The 18,895-nt window shown below is 42.5% G+C and overlaps 1 protein-coding gene across 4 annotated transcripts in view; it reads left to right on the top strand.

Moving 5' to 3' along the window:
* Positions 1–18,895, top strand: part of FBXW11 (F-box and WD repeat domain containing 11) — an 87,205-nt gene that overhangs the window by 40,153 nt on the left and 28,157 nt on the right. For all 4 annotated transcript variants that reach the window (XM_028722163.2, XM_028722166.2, XM_028722167.2 and 1 more), the window contains 2 exons: positions 10,902–10,964; positions 13,287–13,512. In XM_028722163.2, coding sequence (XP_028577996.1) covers positions 10,902–10,964; positions 13,287–13,512 — 289 coding nt within the window. The remainder of the gene's footprint in view (positions 1–10,901; positions 10,965–13,286; positions 13,513–18,895) is intronic.

Below are 18,895 nucleotides of genomic sequence, written 5' to 3'. Positions count from 1 at the left end.
TGTTTCAATTGCACTTCACATGTTAAAAGTATTTTGCAAGCCTTAGGGCAAGCACGGCCAAACCTGGCCCTCCAGCTGTTTTGGGACTACAGTTCCCATCATCCCTGACCGCTGGTCCTGTTAGCTAGGGATGATGGGAATTGTAGTCCCAAAACAGCTGGAGGGCCAAGTTTGGCCATGTCTGCCATAGGGCTTTAATCCAATCTTGGGTTCAAATTTTCACTTATTCAAACTTCATGCATTTGGGGGAAGTGCTTCTACATCGTGCACATAAGAGTGGCAGTGTCACCCTCAGAGGGTGCCATTTCAGGGGGTCATCACCCTTGGGTCCCTTTGCCCAAGGAACCAGGTGGAGGTGTTTGGATTCCACCCATTATCTCTCTTGATGGCAGCAGCTCTTCTGGTAAAAAGTGCCTTTGGAGACTAATTGCATAGATAGTAAGGAAGAGTTGTTACTCCGGTGTATAATTACCGTAAATGTGTGTTTATAGGACGCCTGGTGCATACAAAATGGCAGATTTTGTGTTTACTGTGAGCCAATGAATAGCGTTGGACAGTAGCCTTTGAAAACAGTTGTTTATTTTGCTTCAAAGCCTTAGGGGGCTGTTGTGTACAAGAATTATGAGAAGGAATGAAATCAAAACACTGCATGGGAAAGTATATTATGTTCACAAATCGTTCAGATTTTCAGGTCGTGGGGCCGAAACAAGCTGCTTAAGTGTATTGATTAAGCTTCATTAGCATACTTTGATCCGTGTCTCCGCCCTGTTGATGACAATTGTAAGAAATTAGGATTTGCAGATCGCAGTGCCTGCCACTGAGGAAGAGAAGAATGAAGGAAAAGGAGATCAAGAACCAGAAGCACAAGATAGCTGAATATAGATTAGCAACACAGCACATGTTTTAATATTTGGATTTAGAAACAAGGTGGTTGTAGTAATGGCCCAATGGGTGTGTCCTCCCTGCCCCCCCCCCCCGGTCCAATTCTTGCACTACATATTTTAGGCAGTCCGCAGATCCTAATACTTGTTAGTAAAGGTAAAGGGACCCCTGACCATTAGGTCCATTCGTGGCCGACTCTGGGGTTGCATTGCTCATCTTGCTTTATTGGCCGAGGGAGCCGGCGTACAGCTTCCGAGTTATGTGGCCAGCATGACTAAGCCGCTTCTGGTGAACCAGAGCAGTGCACGGAAACGCCGTTTACCTTCCCACTGGAGCGGTACCTATTTATCTACTTGCACTTTGACGTGCTTTTGAACTGCTAGGTTGGCAGGAGCAGGGACTGAGCAACGGGAGCTCACCGCATCGTGGGGATTCGAACCACCGACCTTCTGGTCAGCAAGTCCTAGGCTTTGTGGTTTAACCCACAGCACCACCCGTGTCCCTAATACTTGTTAGTGCAGCTTTGCAAATACCTATGGGATATGAGCCCACATATTCCTATTGTGGTTCAGTAGGAGGTTGTGGCCTAAAAGAAACAGAAGTTTTCCGGGTTCAAGACGATGTTTTGTTGCAGCGGTGACATCCCCCACAAAAGCCAAACAACTCCACTCTAAGAAGCTTAACAACTTTGGGTGATCTCTGCAGGAAAAGCTCAACAACTCAACGGCAATCCCCCCCCCCCCAAAAAAAAAGCTTTTAAGAACTGAAGAAATATAGACTTTTAAATTTTGCTTCAAAAAATTGAACGTGGAGGCATCTTATACACAGAAAAATATGGTAACTTTTGCAACAGTTATGTGGCTGTTCTTTGAATACCGAGCCAGAGGTTTGGAGAAAAAAGGAAATTAATCTAGAACAAATTTAGATAGAAGACAAAGTGAGGGAAGATGTATTTTCTATTGAAAGTGCAGAGAAAACAAGAAATAGTGGGTACCGGTGGAGGGAGGAAAATAGAGTGTCTGGCAAATTTTGAGAAGTATATTCTCAATTTAGTCTTAAGACGCACCATCTGAGGAGAGCCCTTGGCTGGTATGTAGACTCAGGATCCCAACTCTTGTTCTTTACAGGTAGACTAGTTTGGATGAGGTATGCTTCTTGATACCTGAAAATGGTAGATCTTAACTAAGGCCTGGTTATTGATTTTGACATGTTAAATTTTAATCTATAATGTGGTTTTCCTGCTTAGTTGAGTCAGTTCTAGATTAGATGAGGTATTCGTGGATACCTTGCCACTCTTCAGTTGTATTCTTTATCATAAGATAGTACAATAACTGATGGTCTCTGCAGCTACTCATATAAAACATTTAATAAAACAACATGCTTAAGATTCACAAATGTGTTAAATAGCTATAGTTTTTAGACTATTTAACTATAACAACAATACAGTTCTGTTGTTAACCACAAAATATGAATAGTTAGTACCTTTGGTTTGCTAAATGGGCTTCCCTTTTCTTACTTCCATATTTTTCATGGTAGTTTGACAAGGATCCTTTGTTATTTCACTTTCCAGAGGCCTTTTACTTCCTGTTGTTAGATCAGATGGTGCTGGTGCTGTGCTGGCCACAGAAAGTAAGAATTCCGTAATTTCTTGTGGTATTTAATGGACTTACAAATGGCATTCGTCAGATCGCCTAGGGCAGGGGTGCCCAAACTTTTTTCAAAGAGGGCCAGATATGATGAAGTGAACATGCATGAGGGCCGACCAAAGTTGTTGAGCTTTTTTTTAAGGAAAAAACTGCCACAGGGGCCAGATAAAACCAGCCGGGGGGGGGGCATATTAGGACCCCAAAATGGACTTTGGACATGCCTGGCCAAGGAGATTTAAAATTACATCCTTGATGTATGGATAGATTTGTGTGCAAGCAGTCTCCAGACTGTTGCCCTTGTGTTTCCCTCTGAGTTGTGTCGTGCTTTCATGATTGATCATACGGTTTTCTCCTTCCTTGCCTTAAAGGGCCACGTGCTAAAATCCTGAAGGGAGTCAGAAAGCCTCACATGTAAAACAGTGGAAGCGGTATGGCACCTGCCTTGGCATTTCTTCCTTCCAGTCGTGGAGCTTATATCTCTTAAGTGTGGGAATGTTTCTTGTTCCCACTTAGCAGGCACTCTTTGCGGAGCAGTCTGGTCCATTTAGGGAAAATAAACCTCTGCATTCATCCAGACCATGTACTGCCCTTGCACTGGACATGTGCATGGTGGGGATTGGTTACTTTCCTCGTGGTGACCAGGAGCCAGAAGCTCTTAGTATCTTAGAAAGGGAGGTGTCTGCCATATTTGCAATCAGTATGGTGTCCTGCCCAATGTAGAAGCCCCATTCAGCAGAATTCATGTGGGGTGTGGGAGGCATTGAGTTTGGGGGTAGAAAAGTGTACTTGGAAGAGGAGGAAAGGAGGCAAAGCTAGGGTCATTGGAGGAAGAAGGGCAGGCAGTCAAGGAGTTCAGGGCTTACGGCTCCAAATAATTGCTTGCAAGACTGGCATTTAAATTTGTACTTTATACCTTAAAATACTGTACATAACAGAGCATGTTTGACATTTCAATTAATTACAGTATAAGTGTGTGTGCGCGCGTGTGCGCGCTGTACTTCACTATTCCCAAGCTATTCCCAAGCTATTCTGCCATCCAAATGAGAAATAATATATTGTACAGTCATACCTCGGGTTGAAGTAGCTTTGGGATGAATATTTTTGGGTTGTGCTCCGCAGCTACCCGGAAGTAACGAAGCATGTTACTTCCGGGTTTCGCCGCTTGCGCATGCGCAGATGCTCAAAATGACGGCATGCGCAGAAGCGGCGAAACGCGACAGACATGCAGTCGCGTGTTACGTTCGCTTCAGGATGTGAATGGGGCTCTGGAACGGATCGCGTTCGTATCCAGGAGTAACACTGTATTTCTGAGGGTGTTTTTTTCAGCTTACTTCCAATTTCGTGTGATGCCTCCCTCCCTCCTATTTTTTCCTCTTCCCATCAGCTCCCTAACTGGTTCCACTACCCTAGTACAGCCCTTTATTTTATTTGTTACATTTAGGTTTTTCATCTAGTCAACGTACTGTGGCCAAAAGCTCTCTACAGACTGTTTTCTTCTGCCAACTTCTCTCTTCTTTTGTGTGACAAGGTTCATAGTTCCGTATGAAAACAGAGAGATTTCTTTTTTACAATAGATTGTGTCCACATTAAAATAAATTTAGATTAATATAGTTTGAAAGTTGCACTAGTAGAACTATTCTGTGAACCTCTGATGTTCTTCATATATTAGCTGCTAATGTTATTACTTGATTATGACAAAGGGCTTTCCACTCTTCACAGCATTCAAAAATGTTCACTCTTCACAAATGAATAGAGACTTAAGTTTATTCTAGAGGCTGTTTTTAGGCAACATGGTATTTGCTTAGGTACATATTAACACATTTCCTCAGATACAGTGGAGCACAGATAATTATTTTTCCTAAAAATGAGTAACTAGATGAAATGGAGAGGTACTTTCTAACCATATTCAAAACAAAAAAAATTCCTTCCAGTAGCACCTTAAAGACCAACTAAGTTAGTTCTTGGTATGAGCTTTCGTGTGCATGCACACTTCTTCAGATATCTGAAGAAGTGTGCATGCACACGAAAGCTCATACCAAGAACTAACTTAGTTGGTCTTTAAGGTGCTACTGGAAGGAATTTTTTTTGTTTTGACTATGGCAGACCAACACGGCTACCCATCTGTTTCTAACCATATGATATGAATATCCTTAGACCTTAGCAGTGCCCCTCTCCACATCAGTTGTCTTCTTCAGAAAGGTGCTTCCTTTTGAATGAACAAACAGCTAGTTCTATAACCAATCTCATTTCCACTGTCTTCTGTGTTACTGTAATTGAACCTTCCTTGTTGTCCTTAAAAGCTTAACTAGTCCAGGCAAAGCCATGATTACAAACAAAACAGAGCAATCATGAATATCTCAATAAAACATAAACTTGTATTTAGACAGTTTTTTTTAATAAGCATAAATTAGTGCATTGTAGCCATAATTCTTTAGGCTGTGGAAATGTATAATTGCCTTATTTACTCTCAACATGGAATAAACACCCAGTCTCTCTAACTGGTTTTGCCTGATTCTTTTATTCCCTCTAGCCTGCAGTCATACAGTATACCAGGGCAGCCCAACTTTTCATACCAAGTGGGCCACAAGAGTACTTGGAACATGGGACTTGCAGGCCGCACACTGCCTTGTCTTGCGCATGTGGGGTGTGGGGGAGAGCAAGTTCAAAAATTGATCCCCATCCCCACTAAGCCCTCATGCTGCCTTCCCAAAACTGGTTAAGCAAGGTGCTGGGCTTTGGGTGGGAGGCATGAGGCTCTGGCAGGGTCCTAGAGCCTTCCCATCTCCTTCCCAAAGCTGGGAAAGCACCAGCTAGGCTTTGGGAAGGGTGTGGAAGACTCTATGAGCCCTCCAGAACCCCCCCTCCTCAAAGCACAGAGCCTCACTTACCTGGCTTTGCGGAGGCAACACGAAGGCTGCGAAAGTGGGGTGGCTCAAATGTTACTGAGGGCTGCCAAAAAACGGCCTCAGGGGCTGTGCGTTAGACCACTTTTCAGTATACTAAGAGTCTTGATATCTTAAAAAGCAGAGACATCACCTTGCCGGCAAAGGTTCGTATAGTTAAAGCTTTGGTTTTCCCAGTAGTGATGTATGGAAGTGAGAGCCGGACCATAAAGAAGGCTGATCGCCGAAGAATTGATGCTTTTGAATTATGGTGCTGGAGGAGACTCTTGAGAGTCCCATGGACTGCAAGTAGATCAAACCGATCCATTCTGAAGGAAATCAGCCCTGAGTGCTCACTGGAAGGACAGATCCTGAAGGTGAGACTCCAATACTCTGGCCACCTCATGAGAAGAGAAGACTCCCTGGAAAAGACCCTGATGTTGGGAAAGATGGAGGGCACAAGGAGAAGGGGAGGACGAGATGGTTAGACAGTGTTCTTGAAGCTACCAGTAGAGTGCCTGGCATGCTCTGGTCCATGGGGTCACGAAGAGTCGGACACGACTAAACGACTAAACAACAATAAAGAGTCTTGATAATTCCATTATGAACACACACAACTAGTCGGATAACTCAGTAAAGCACTGTGATTTTGGCTCTAGGAACTCCTATGCCTCCCCATTCCTGCTGTTCATAGGAACACTTCAGAATGTCAGAATAATGCCTAGCATCCATTATAGTTCCAGGGCTTGGCTAGCACATTTTAATTGTTGCCTCTCAAAATCCTGATTTTTTTTTTATTATTTTTTTAGTTTTCCTCCCATAGATAATCAGCCCTCTCTTGAGCCAGAGGCTCCTGTGCTTTAAGCCAGTGGTTCTCAAAGGGTGTGGCACATCACAGTGGTGTGGCAGGAGAGGATGGCAAGTGTGGTGGGAAGATTCAAGGACAATCAGAGAAACATTTAAACATTTCAGTACAGTATGGTATAGTGTCAAATTAAAATTTTGTGTGTGTGTGTGTGTGTGTGTGTGTGTGTACACATAAACACAACCAGACACAGTATCCATGCCTCTTCAAGAGCATTGCTATAGTTCTCTATGACATATTGTTGTGAACACGGATTTTCAATTCTGACGAATATGAGATTACCTGGCAAAAGCAAACTCACACCTTAAGTAGGTTTATACCTACTTAAGGTACATATGTAAAAGCCATGGTTTTCCCAGTAGTGATGTATGGAAGTGAGAGCTGGACCATAAAGAAGGCTGATCGCCGAAGAATTGATGCTTTTGAATTATGGTGCTGGAGAAGACTCTTGAGAGTCCGATGGACTGCAAGAAGATCAAACACATCCATTCTTAAGGAAATCAGCCCTGAGTGCTCACTGGAAGGACAGATCGTGAAGCTGAGGCTCCAGTACTTTGGCCACCTCATGAGAAGAGAAGACTCCCTGGAGAAGACCCTGATGCTGGGAAAGATGGAGGGCACAAGGAGAAGGGGGCGACAGAGGACAAGATGGTTGGATAGTGTTTTCGAGGTTACCAGCATGAGTTTGACCAAACTGCGGGAGGTAGTGGAAGACAGGAGTGCCTGGCGTGCTCTGGTCCATGGGGTCACGAAGAGTCGGACACGACTAAACGACTAAACAACAACAACAACAAGGTACATATGTAAGAGGCTCGTTTATACAGTGGTACCTCAGGTTAAGTACTTAATTCGTTCCGGAGGTCCGTACTTAACCTGAAGCACCACTTTAGCTAATGGGGCCTCCTGCTGCTGCACCGCCGGAGCCCGATTTCTGTTCTCATCCTGAAGCAAAGTTCTTAACCTGAAGCACTATTTCTAGGTTAGCAGAGTCTGTAACCTGAAGCGTATGTAACCTGAGGTACCACTGTAATTATATTTTCGGAACGATTTATGTTCTTATATAGCTGCATTGTTTTATACTTTCTGGATGTTCCATGATCATATTATAAAGTAGTTGTGTTCTTTGTTATAAATCAAGCACTGCTAGGAGTTTTCTTTTTGTTTTCCAATGTATTTCTTATCAACAACAAAAATGTGGTGCAAGCAAATTTTTATTCTGAAAATAGAATTTTTTTTTTTGAGAACCACTTAAACACACCTTGATCTCAACATATGAAAACAGAAGGGATCAAAGTAAAAGCCCTGATATGATGAAAAGTTCTTCCAAAGAACTGTGGAGTACTTTCATTTTGCTCTTAATTGATTTAGCTCAGGTATACCCTTCTGGAAAGTCCAGCAAATAAATAATGCCCTATTTTAATTTATTTATTTTATTAAATTTCTATTCCACCCTTCTTCCCAAAGGAAGGAACAGTGTCCTTTTAGATTGCAGTAATAGATGGATGGGTAAATAAAGAATAAAAGTTGCAGAATTTGGATTATCTTTGGGGCAGAATAATTTATTTCTTTTTTGACATAGCTATACACGTAAGCTATATTTGGGCAGACGGGTAAATTTTGAGTGGGTGCCTATAAAGCTGGTTTACCTAAATAGGCCAATATTTCCCACAGATTTCTGGTGTTTCAAGAACAGAGCCCACAACTGTTGACGAGAGGAAGAAATGTGTTGGGGGATCAACCATAACACTTTCGCAGAAACGTATCTCCATTTGGGACTGTGATTCTGGTTTGGCTTTAAGGAACCCTTTTATGGCCAAATTACATAAGATGCCAGTCTTGTTTCATCAAGTATGCTCAACCTAGCTGTTGTTATTTTGAAGAAAAAGCAGCTATAGTGGTACCTCGGGTTAAGAACTTAATTCGTTCTGGAGGTCCATTCTTAACCTGAAACTGTTCTTAACCTGAAGCACCACTTTAGCTAATGGGGCCTCCTGCTGCTGCCGCGACGCCAGAGCACAATTTTTGTTCTCATCCTGAAGCAAAGTTCTTAACCCAAGGTACTATTTCTGGGTTAGTGGAGTCTGTAACCTGAAGCTTCTGTAACCTGAAGTGTCTGTAACCCAAGGTACCACTGTATAGGGTTCAAATTAGGCCCCTTACCAGTTTGCTGAATCCTCTGTCCTTCCTAACCTGATTCCTTTTTGGCCCGAAAGGTGTTGTTTGCATTAAACAGTACTCTTGGGGAGCAAAAAACAGCCAGGAAGGAGTGGTTTTCATTAGAAACCCAACAGGGGACCCCAGTCAGGAGCATGTTCTGGGTTGCAGCCCTGCGGCTGCTTTTTCTCCAGAAAGGTTAAAGCATCTTTTCTGTCTAAGCTGAGAACCTTTATATTCAACTTGAGTGTTGTTTTCAAATCTGAGTGTCCCAGTTTATGACTCATGTTTCATTGTACTGTATATCTGCCAGAAAGTACCAATTTTGATGCAGCTTTTGTTGTTTTGTATTTTCAATGTTGTGGTTTGTTTGTTTATTTTGTGAGTCACTTCGGAGAACATGTGCTGTTGGGCCACTGTACAAATGTAGACAATAAATAATACCGACAATAAAAAAATACCTACGGGACCACCTCTCCTGGTATGCCCCGCGGAGGACCTTAAGGTCCACAAATGACAACATTTTGGAGGTCCCAGGTCGCAAGGTGGTTAAAATGGTCTCAACTAGGGCCAGGGACTTTTCAGCACTGGCCCCGACTTGGTGGAACACTCTGTCACAAGAGACTAGGGTCCTGTGGGACTTGACATCTTTCCGCAGGGCCTGCAAGACAGAGCTGTTCCACCTGGCCTTTGGCTTGGACTCAGTCTGAGCCTTATGTTTCCCTCCCCTTATGGTCTTGATTTATTGGCTATTTTAAATGAGGCTGCATTTTAAATTGCATTTTAAATAGGGTTTTTTTTTTTTTGTTCCCCTCCTCTCTTTCCCCCCTATTATGTTTTTACTGTGATTTTATTGGTGTTAGCCACCCTGAGCCCGGCTCTGGCTGGGGAGGGCGGGGTATAAATAAAAATTATTATTATTATTAGCATGCTTGTTTTAAGCACATGACTAACTTCACATGTAGTTTGACGCTTAAAGGTAAAGGTAAAGGGACCCCAGACCATTAGGTCCAGTCGTGACCGACTCTGGGGTTGTTGCGCTCATCTCGCTTTATTGGCCGAGGGAGCCGGCGTACAGCTTCCGGGTCATGTGGCCAGCATGACTAAGCTGCTTCTGGTGAACCAGAGCAGCGCACGGAAACGCTGTTTACCTTCCCGCCGGAGTGGTACCTATTTATCTACTTGCACTTTGACCTGCTTTTGAACTGCTAGGTTGGCAGGCGATGGGACTGAGCAACGGGAGCTCACCCTGTCGCAGGGATTTGAACCGCATACCTTCTGATCAGCAAGTCCTAGGCTCTGTGGTTTAACCCACAGCGCCACCCACGTCCCACAGTTTGACCCTTAGCACCCTGCGTTTGCCTCTCCATCATTGGTCTGCTGCTCTACAATAATGCATTATGAGGTCTCATAGCCAATGATTGGGAGGAGATCTTTGGCAAAGTAGTGCCTGGGAAGGAGGAGAGAAGAATCTGGCTTTGGGACAGTGTTGTTGTGTAAGGCACAACAGATTCCTGCCCACGCAGCAGGATTTCTACTTCTCCTCCTCTCCCCTACAACGCCCGTTGCCACATGCCCCCAGAATCAGCTCCAGAGGGTTGGGGGACCCTTGAGAGAAGATGTGGGTGGTGGTGCAGATGGCTTCACCAGTGAGGAGGAGAAAGAGAAATCCTGCTTCATGAGTTGGAACTGCAGTTGTTGTTGTCATCCATCTGTCTTGAAATATAATAGAGTGCACCTCTGGGTGTATAGTGTTGGATGCAACTCACAGTTGCATTTATCTTCTTACTTGAAGTATGCATAGGTTGAAGAATCTGATATGTAGGAAGTAAGTAGTACTATATAGACAAAGGCTCAGAGTTCAATAACTTTTTATTATAGGTTCAAAGTTTTTAAAAAGACCTTTGTTTTCGTACAAGGTAGTGTGACGCTTAACATTTTTTTCTTTATTCTCGGATGAGAAACTGATGTCTAAAATGGACTGTTTCCACTCAAAAACCAAATGAGAAGTGATCAAAGAAATTCCATTTCTCTTACTTTCTTACTCTACTAAAACACTAAGCCCGCAACTTATGTGGGGGTTCCATTTTGGGGGTTGCACCTAAAGCCAAAACTGCATATTGTCAAAACACATTGGGATCTGTGGTGGGTGGGTTTGCCAAAGTCATTTTCCCTGGAACCCCACCTCCTTTCTGGCCCCTTTTTAATTTTTCGCCACGTGCGGATTGCTAAATGCACACAAATTAAATGCGTGTAAGTTGCAGGCTTACTTTATATATCAGTTCATGGCGAATCTACATAGCTGGGTATCATTATATAGAAACACAACTGTTGCATGTATCTTATAACTATGAGTAGGATTGAATAATCTTCTGAATTTGCTTTCTGAAATTGGTGTAAAATTTTCATAATAATGCAGAAGAAAATTCAGTTTATATGCCTATTTAGTTTATATGTGTATTCTTTTCCTAGAACACATCAGTAATGGAGGATCAGAATGAAGATGAGTCTCCAAAGAAAAACACACTGTGGCAGGTAGGCCCCTCTGCTTTTCATTAAAATGCAGCAAATTGATGTCACCTTTCTCTTCTTTTTTCTTTTATTATTGTTTTGGGATTATTACCTTTGGCATTTCCCCAGCCATAGTGTCTTCAGATGCTATTGGTATGCTCTTAAGTTTGGCATATGCAAGAGCTACCAGACAAAATTCAGGCCTGTATCTCCATTCCTGGAATGCCTCATGTTGTGAACCACCTTGAGATCTACAGGTATAGGGGGGTATACAAATATAATATTAAATTATGGCTTGGATATACCGTATTTTTCTGTCTATAAGACGCCCCCATGTATAAGACACCCCCTATTTTTGGGGATTCCGATTTAAGAAAATGGGGGGGGGGAGATGGCCCCCACGTATAAGACGCCCCCAAATTTTGGACACTTTTTTTGGGGGGGGGGAACCTAGTCTTATATACAGAAAAATACGGTAATTCAACTCTTGGGTTTCTTGGTGGTCTACAACAGGGTGGCAGTTACATAAACGCAGATGGATAATATGATTACTTTTAAGTTTCATCTTCACTTTGGGAGGGTTTGCTCCTGGAACTTTTAATAATCACAGCATTACTGCTCTGTTGGCCAAAATCCTTATTTTCTTTGCTTTTGGCTCCCTGATCTCAAATGGCACTTTACTCAGCTACAAATGCAGCTGTTTTGGAAATGGGGTTCATTCAACATGCCACTGTCACTTGGCATTTATCACTGGGTGAGCTTGAAGGGGTGTAGTGGTTGTGTGACACTAGCTGTTCTGGCTGTAAGATGGAAAGCGGAACAGCGCAGAACCTGCAGAGCTATAGCAACTACACTTTTAACACATCATCCTAAGTTATTAAGGCTCAAAGGCCTTGGGTTGTATGCAACACCACACAAGCACTGTTCCCCTTGTGCAACAGAGCTTTCCCTTCCTCTCCCTGCATGCAGATATTGGAGTGTGCTCAGGGGGTTCCAGAGGAGAAAGAAGTTCTGTTGTGCAGAACTGGGATGGTTGTGTTGGATACAACTCAGAGCTGCAAGCTGATGGATTGTATTTTCTTGGCCAAGAAATGTAGTATATTGCTGTGTGGTTATGGAAAAGTGGCAGGCTCAGTTTGCCACTTGGTTATCCACGCATGCCCTGCATGTATATCAGGAATTGCTACTCATTCTAGGCAAATATAAATTACAAGGATGTTATGTGTTTCTCCTAATATTTGTTCTACTTTTTTAACAACCCTTGAATAAGGGGTCAAGGAACAGTTGTAAGGTTCACATTTATAAGTTTCAGGAGGCTTTTTCTGAGTTCTAAGGTGGACTGTCACTGTTCTTGCTTGATGTCTGAGGCCCCTGTGCGCTATCGCCAAAGTTTAACAGTCAATGGGCTTTGTCTAGTGCCTTTCTGCATGGTACTGTGAATTAATCTTTTTCTCTGTGGATCGTGAATTTCGGATTCCTTGTTCACAAGTTCTTGTCATCTGTTTTGCCTTTTGCAGTCACTAGGTGGTGCTGTGAGTGCAATGATTGAGATTCTCATCAGAGATTAGGAAATTAGCTGACATGCTTGCTTTTAGTAGCCTAAGATTAATAACTGTGGAAATTACCCTAACAGCTCTCCCGTCTTTGCTGAATCTTATTTTATTTTGTGGACAACTTGTAGAGATTAGAACATTTTTCACAGAATACAGTCTAGTTAGAATAGGTGCCTGGCTTGATGCAGTTTCCAGATGCACTCAGATATTTGATTTGGTAGCTGACCCAATTTGTTCAGGTTGGCTTTACATGAAACCACACTCGTTATGTCAGACTGCAGCTCTTGCAACAGTTTCAGTTTATGAAATTGGATCAAGCTGTTGTGAAAACTCTTGTGCCTTGTTCATGCTGTACATCTTAAAGGCAGCAAGCTTATCTGTATCCAGCCACTTAACTAGCTAGTTTGTCTATCACTGTGTATACGTACGTCAATCAAAAGTATTGTTTGTTTAAGAAACTGATCATAAACAACTGCTGGAATAATGTGCACAACTTATTCCTTTATGGGGCAGGGGGGAGATCAACGGACAGCAATTCAGATGCTGAAATCCATAATAGTACCCACATAGAAATGAAATGTCAAAAGAATGTACCAAATGTGTGCAGACTAATGTTTGATGGGAAAATTCTGGTCCAGAGTGCAAAAAAAGGTGTTCCAATAGCTATTTTGTTATTGATTGATTGATTGATTGATTGGTTGTTGTTGTTAATTTTAGTTATATCTAACCTTTTCCCCCCAAACGTAGAATTTGAACTGCTGATATGGTTTAATTTTGTGTTCTTAAAAAACAGATAAGCAATGGAACTTCATCTGTGATAGTCTCAAGGAAACGACCATCTGAAGGAAACTACGAAAAGGAAAAAGACTTGTGTATTAAATATTTTGACCAGTGGTCTGAATCGGATCAGGTTGAATTTGTGGAACACCTTATTTCACGAATGTGTCATTATCAGCATGGACATATTAATTCTTACCTAAAGCCTATGTTGCAAAGGGATTTCATCACTGCTTTACCAGGTAAGCTGCATCACATTTAAAAGAAGGAATGTACAAAATGGGTGTGTGCTATGATCTAATATCATTTTTTGTTAATGGAGTCAGTACGGTGCATATTTAAAAAAACAGCCAGCTATGTCTGAATAATTGCAGTGGCCACTGGATGCCAGTATTGTTCCATCTAAACATAGAGTGTGCCTTGTTTGTCTTTAAATGGGATTTTATCTGAAGTGCAAACTGTATTTTAAACTTCTCAAACTTACATGCAAGACTTGTGCTGCATTTTTCAATGCTGTGTTTCCTAGCTACTGTTAGAAACTGTCTCAGAGGTAAAACAAGGTCCATACCTTTTCAACTAACCTAGTTATTTTGGTTTTCATGTACCAGGTGCATTGTATTAAAACTAGCCTAGTAGCTTTTCTTTCTAAAACTTTTGTTTCAAAACTGGATGGGTAGTTAAAGAAACTGCTTCATACACTTGTTCATTATGAGACTCAGTATTATTGTGCTAGATGTAATGCCTCTTTGATCCTAGACAGATAAGCTCACTGAAGTTGTTATGACTTCCTTTGACAGCCCTCAGGACTTGGATTGTAATTAGTTTTAGACTTATTTATGCTGATATGGGTCTTCCTATTCCTCAACAGATTGATTAGATATATTCACTGTTTTGTGCCTAGTATAATCTTGATATGGATGTCTTTGAATATTATAAAACCCTAGATATAAAAGGAAGAAGGAATGGACAGCTGGAGTGATGCTTGGCTTCCTTTGTAAACCTGAAGACTTTTATGACCATTGTGCAATGAGTGCATTAAATTAACTTTCCTGCAGTTCTGGTATCTGAGCATACTGTCTGTTTCTATCCTTCTCAGGGAGCTCAGAACAGTGTACTTAAGGTGCCCAGGCAATCCTCTCATCCCAGACAAGGGCCAGAGGCACTCCTAAATGACATATGAGTAACGATTCCTGTGAGTTTTGCCCACACATCCCAGCTAGTTGGAAACTCTAATACAAAACAGGCATGAGAAACTGGCTGTGTATCTCACGGCCTTGACTCATGAGGAAGGACCACGTAACCTAGCGGGATGCTGTAGGACAGAGAGCTTTTTATGGTATGGGGAGAAGAGTGGGATTTGGGGAGGTGTTACTGTTGCACCAAAAGCTTGAGGATCTGCCTCTGAACCTGTAATGGATCGCAAAACACTCTTATGGCAGGCATGTCCAGAGTCCATTTCGGGGGTCTAATCCAGCCCACTGGTCGGTTTAATCAGGCCCCAGTGGCAGTTTATTTCCTGGGGTGAAATCCTAAAAAAATCTCAACAACTTCAATCCTCAAAAAAGGTCAACAACTGTGGTCGGCCCTTTGGTCAGCCCTCACGGCCCTTCACTTCATCAAATCTGGCCCTCTTTGAAAAAGGTTTGGCACCACTGCTCTATGGCATGGAATAAGTGAGAAGGATAAGTGCTGCATGGGTTGCTGTCTGAGAGTGGCAGGTTGATGCAGCAAGCAAGCAAACAGGTTCTGAATCTAAAAACAAGCAGAAGGTCAAAGCTGTATAAATTGGTAAGCAGTTAGACTCATCAGTATTAGGCTCACCAGACAGGTAATTTTTTTCTTTTTAAAGGTAGCCTTATGGTTGGCAACGGGCTGGCATAGTTTAGTTGAGTCTGCAGAAACTCCCTGTGTGACCTTGAGGCTTTGCTTTGTTCACCCGAAACCTCTGCATGCCTTTCTCAAAATTGTAGGGGCTATTATTTACCTACAGAGATGTTGGAAAGTGAAAGAGCGAATATAAAAAAAATGTTTCCTTATACAATGGTGTGTGTCCTCTAGAGGCATCCTGAGAGATCTATTTCTAGTATATCTTTCTAAAACATTTAGTCAAGCACAGGTCTGTAGGAGTGATAATGGGCTTACCTGAAGAAATGAATTTTTGGACCTTTCCTTCTTCTCTCTGCTATACATAAGGGTGTTAGGATTTTTATCTAACCAGCTGCTGTTAGATAACCTGCTGTTATCTAATCTGCTGTTAGCCCCTTTGTCACTTTTCCTCACTCCTGATTCCATAGTTTTTTTCCATGCTCTTTCCATAGCCTGGATCTAGCTCTAGATCTAGTTGGCACTTTCCCATCGTTGGTAAGAAGGTGGGAGGGGCTTTTTGCAGGCTAATACAGTGGTACCTCAGGTTACATACGCTTCAGGTTACATACGCTTCAGGTTACAGACTCCGCTAACCCAGAAATAGTACCCCGGGTTAAGAACTTTGCTTCAGGATGAGAACAGAAATTGCATGGCGACAGCGGGAGGCCCCATTAGCTAAAGTGGTTCTTCAGGTTAAGAACAGTTTCAGGTTAAGAACGGACCTCCGGAACGAATTAAGTACTTAACCCGAGGTACCACTGTACAGGCATAGGCAAACTCGGCCCTCCAGATGTTTTGGGACTATAACTCCCATCATCCCTGACCACTGGTCCTGTTAGCTAGGGATGATGGGAGTTGTAGTCCCAAAACGTCTGGAGGGCTGAGTTTGCCTATGCCTGGGCTAATACTTCTGTGGGCTTATTTACAAGGCTGGCCTATGCCTATTTCCTGGCTGGATGGGCCTTGCAGATATGGACCATGCCAATTTAGTAGTCCTGAAACCTTGCGCCTTTTTAAAGCCAGCTGTAATATTTGTTCTCCTTCTGCGCTGTTTTCCACAGTCTTTTGTATGCAAATTTTAGATCATCCATAGCAAAAGACACTTGGAATTGCTGGAACACCATTGATCTCTGGCGATATTTTACCATCTAACATGTGCCAGCTTTGATTAAATATTAAATGTCTTGATTTCACATTGTAGTACCTAGAATCTTCAGTCATGTGCTTTAGAAAATTTCCATTGCCCATTTGGGGGAGGGAAGATACTAGAATTTAGGATCTTCTAACACGTGCCCATTGGCCTTTCAATATACTTTCTGCAAAGGTTTTGTTTGGTTCATCTTCACTGAGCAATGAAATGCCTGTCGTTTGGGCTGCATGAAACCTTGGTATGTGATACAAATTGTGCTTTCTGTATGAAGAACAGTTTCCATTTCCTGTGACATGTTTGGTTAGTTTGCAGTTGTAAGGATGGTGTTGTAATACTAGCACTGTGAGCAAGCACCAAGTGGCATTGAAAGATTTGTGTTCTGGGGCAATCTTAAAATCTTACAAATGAAGAGGGGGGAAAAGATGTTTGCATAATCTTGATTATGGCACACACATGGCCTTGGCCGATTATCCTGTCAGCTGTTCTGAATTAATCCCATAATTGGCTAATGCCACATTAAAATAAAATGTTCTGAAAAAAATATTCTCATATAAACTTAAATAATGCTCAAGTTGCTCTCGCTTGCTACCATCCATTCTGGATTTTGCACCTGTCCGCATGCAGACAAGATGGAAAATAGTTGTGGTCTCTGGCTTCCTTTGAGTGGAAAAAGTGATAATTATGATATGAACTTTCAAAAAATGGTGGTAGAATGTTTAGTTTGCATAGTCTGTTCTTGTCAAGTTAGTTTGTGGTTAGCAATGAAGGCGTATGCTTCAAGCGAGGCAAGATGTATTGTCATGCTGTGAATAAGATGTTGTTGAAATAGAGCCTGGAATTGACCCTGCAGGTGTTGTGTTTAGATAGCCTCAACTTTTCTTACTGCTGGGTTATATTTTCTTGAAAGTTTTACTGTAGTGTACTTTTTCATAGAACATCAGACAGAAACAATGTCTTGTGGAGAAGGAGTGCTGCAGCCTGAATAACTGTACCCTTTTGCATTTTTAGCTGTTCTCCACTGCTTAGTTTGATCTATGAAAAGGCACTTTGCAACAGTTAAGTCTTTCTTAGCAACTAGCAGGCTTGAATTGGAAAGACCATTTTGTTCATTGAGTTAGCTCTTTGCCCTTGAGTCCCCGAGAGAGGATTAGGTGACCCAAGTGTACCTTTTGTTGTACACCAAGGTGTAAGTTGATGGTTTGAGATATCTGCCACTAGGCAGTTCTTTCCTTTACCATAGTAGCTGATTGTGTTGGACTCCAGATTCCCATTGGCCATAGCCAGCATTCCCAGTGGGTAGTGGTAGTGGAAGTTGAAGTCCCAACAACAGCTGGATGGCTATAAGTTACCCACCCTCGCTTTATAACCAGAACAGTGTTGGAAATTCACCAGGCACATTTTGCACCTGGCTATCACGCGAGTGGCGCTGTGGGTTAAACCACAGAGCCTAGGATTTGCCAATCAGAAGGTCGGCGATTCGAATCCCCGCGACAGGGTGAGCTCCCATTGCTCAGTCCCAGCTCCTGCCAACCTAGCAGTTCGAAAGCACGTCAAAGTGCAAGTAGATAAATAGGTACCGCTCCAGCGGGAAAGTAAACAGCGTTTCCATGCGCTGCTCTGGTTCGCCAGAAGCAGCTTAGTCATGCTGGCCACATGACCCGGAAGCTGTACACCAGCTCCCTCGGCCAATAAAGCGAGATGAGCGCCGCAACCCCAGAGTCGGCCAGGACTGGACCTAATGGTCAGGGGTCCCTTTACCTTTATCAACCACTTGTCATCAAGTGAAAATGTCCGCATGGCACCTGACGTCTCCACCATCTGGAGATGCATGCCTGTGGATCCTTGGAGCTTGACTGTTTTCATACACTAGCAGCACACCTTGTAGAATTCTGTCTGTGATACTTTATCTGCACGATCAGAATGAATTTGAGGAACCAAAAAGTCGTAGTGAAAAATATGACTCTAGAGCTGTCTGGCCCCAAAATGGCAACTAGACATTCTGTTTTGATGACTGTAACCCTGGTTTAAGAAGCTATTTGGCACCTAGTTTATATATCTGAGTTTCTAACACTGAACAAGAAGGATAACAAAAATCCTTATGTTTAAGGAGCAAAACTGACCTGGGGCTATATATAACCTGCATAGTTAACTTTGATGGCTTTCCAGTTATCCTGTTTAGCTTTTATCTGTTTTTATATTGAGTAACTTTCAAACAGTGATGGTCTTTTGTGGCCTTAGGAAAGAGTTATTGAGAATATAAGGTAAATCAAGAATTCTAATACAGTGGTACCTTGGGTTACATACGCTTCAGGTTACAGACTTCGCTAGCCCAGAAATAGTACCTCGGGTTAAGAACTTTGCTTCAGGATGAGAACAGAAATTGTGCCCTAGTGGCGCGGCGGCAGCGGGAGGCCCCATTAGGTAAAGTGGTGCTTCAGGTTAAGAACAGTTTCAGCTTAAGAACGGACCTCTGGAACGAATTAAGTACTTAACCCGAGGTACCACTGTAAACTAAAGTAAGTTATATTTAAGGGGGAAAGCCAGTAATTTTAGGTATGGAATACTGTTTTCTGTTTTTATATGTAATACTAAGTATAATATAGTAAATA

The sequence above is a fragment of the Podarcis muralis genome, chromosome 3 (genome assembly GCF_964188315.1).
Source record: "Podarcis muralis chromosome 3, rPodMur119.hap1.1, whole genome shotgun sequence".
In the NCBI taxonomy this organism is placed as follows: domain Eukaryota; kingdom Metazoa; phylum Chordata; class Lepidosauria; order Squamata; family Lacertidae; genus Podarcis; species Podarcis muralis.
This window is presented reverse-complemented; position numbering and strand designations above follow the sequence as displayed.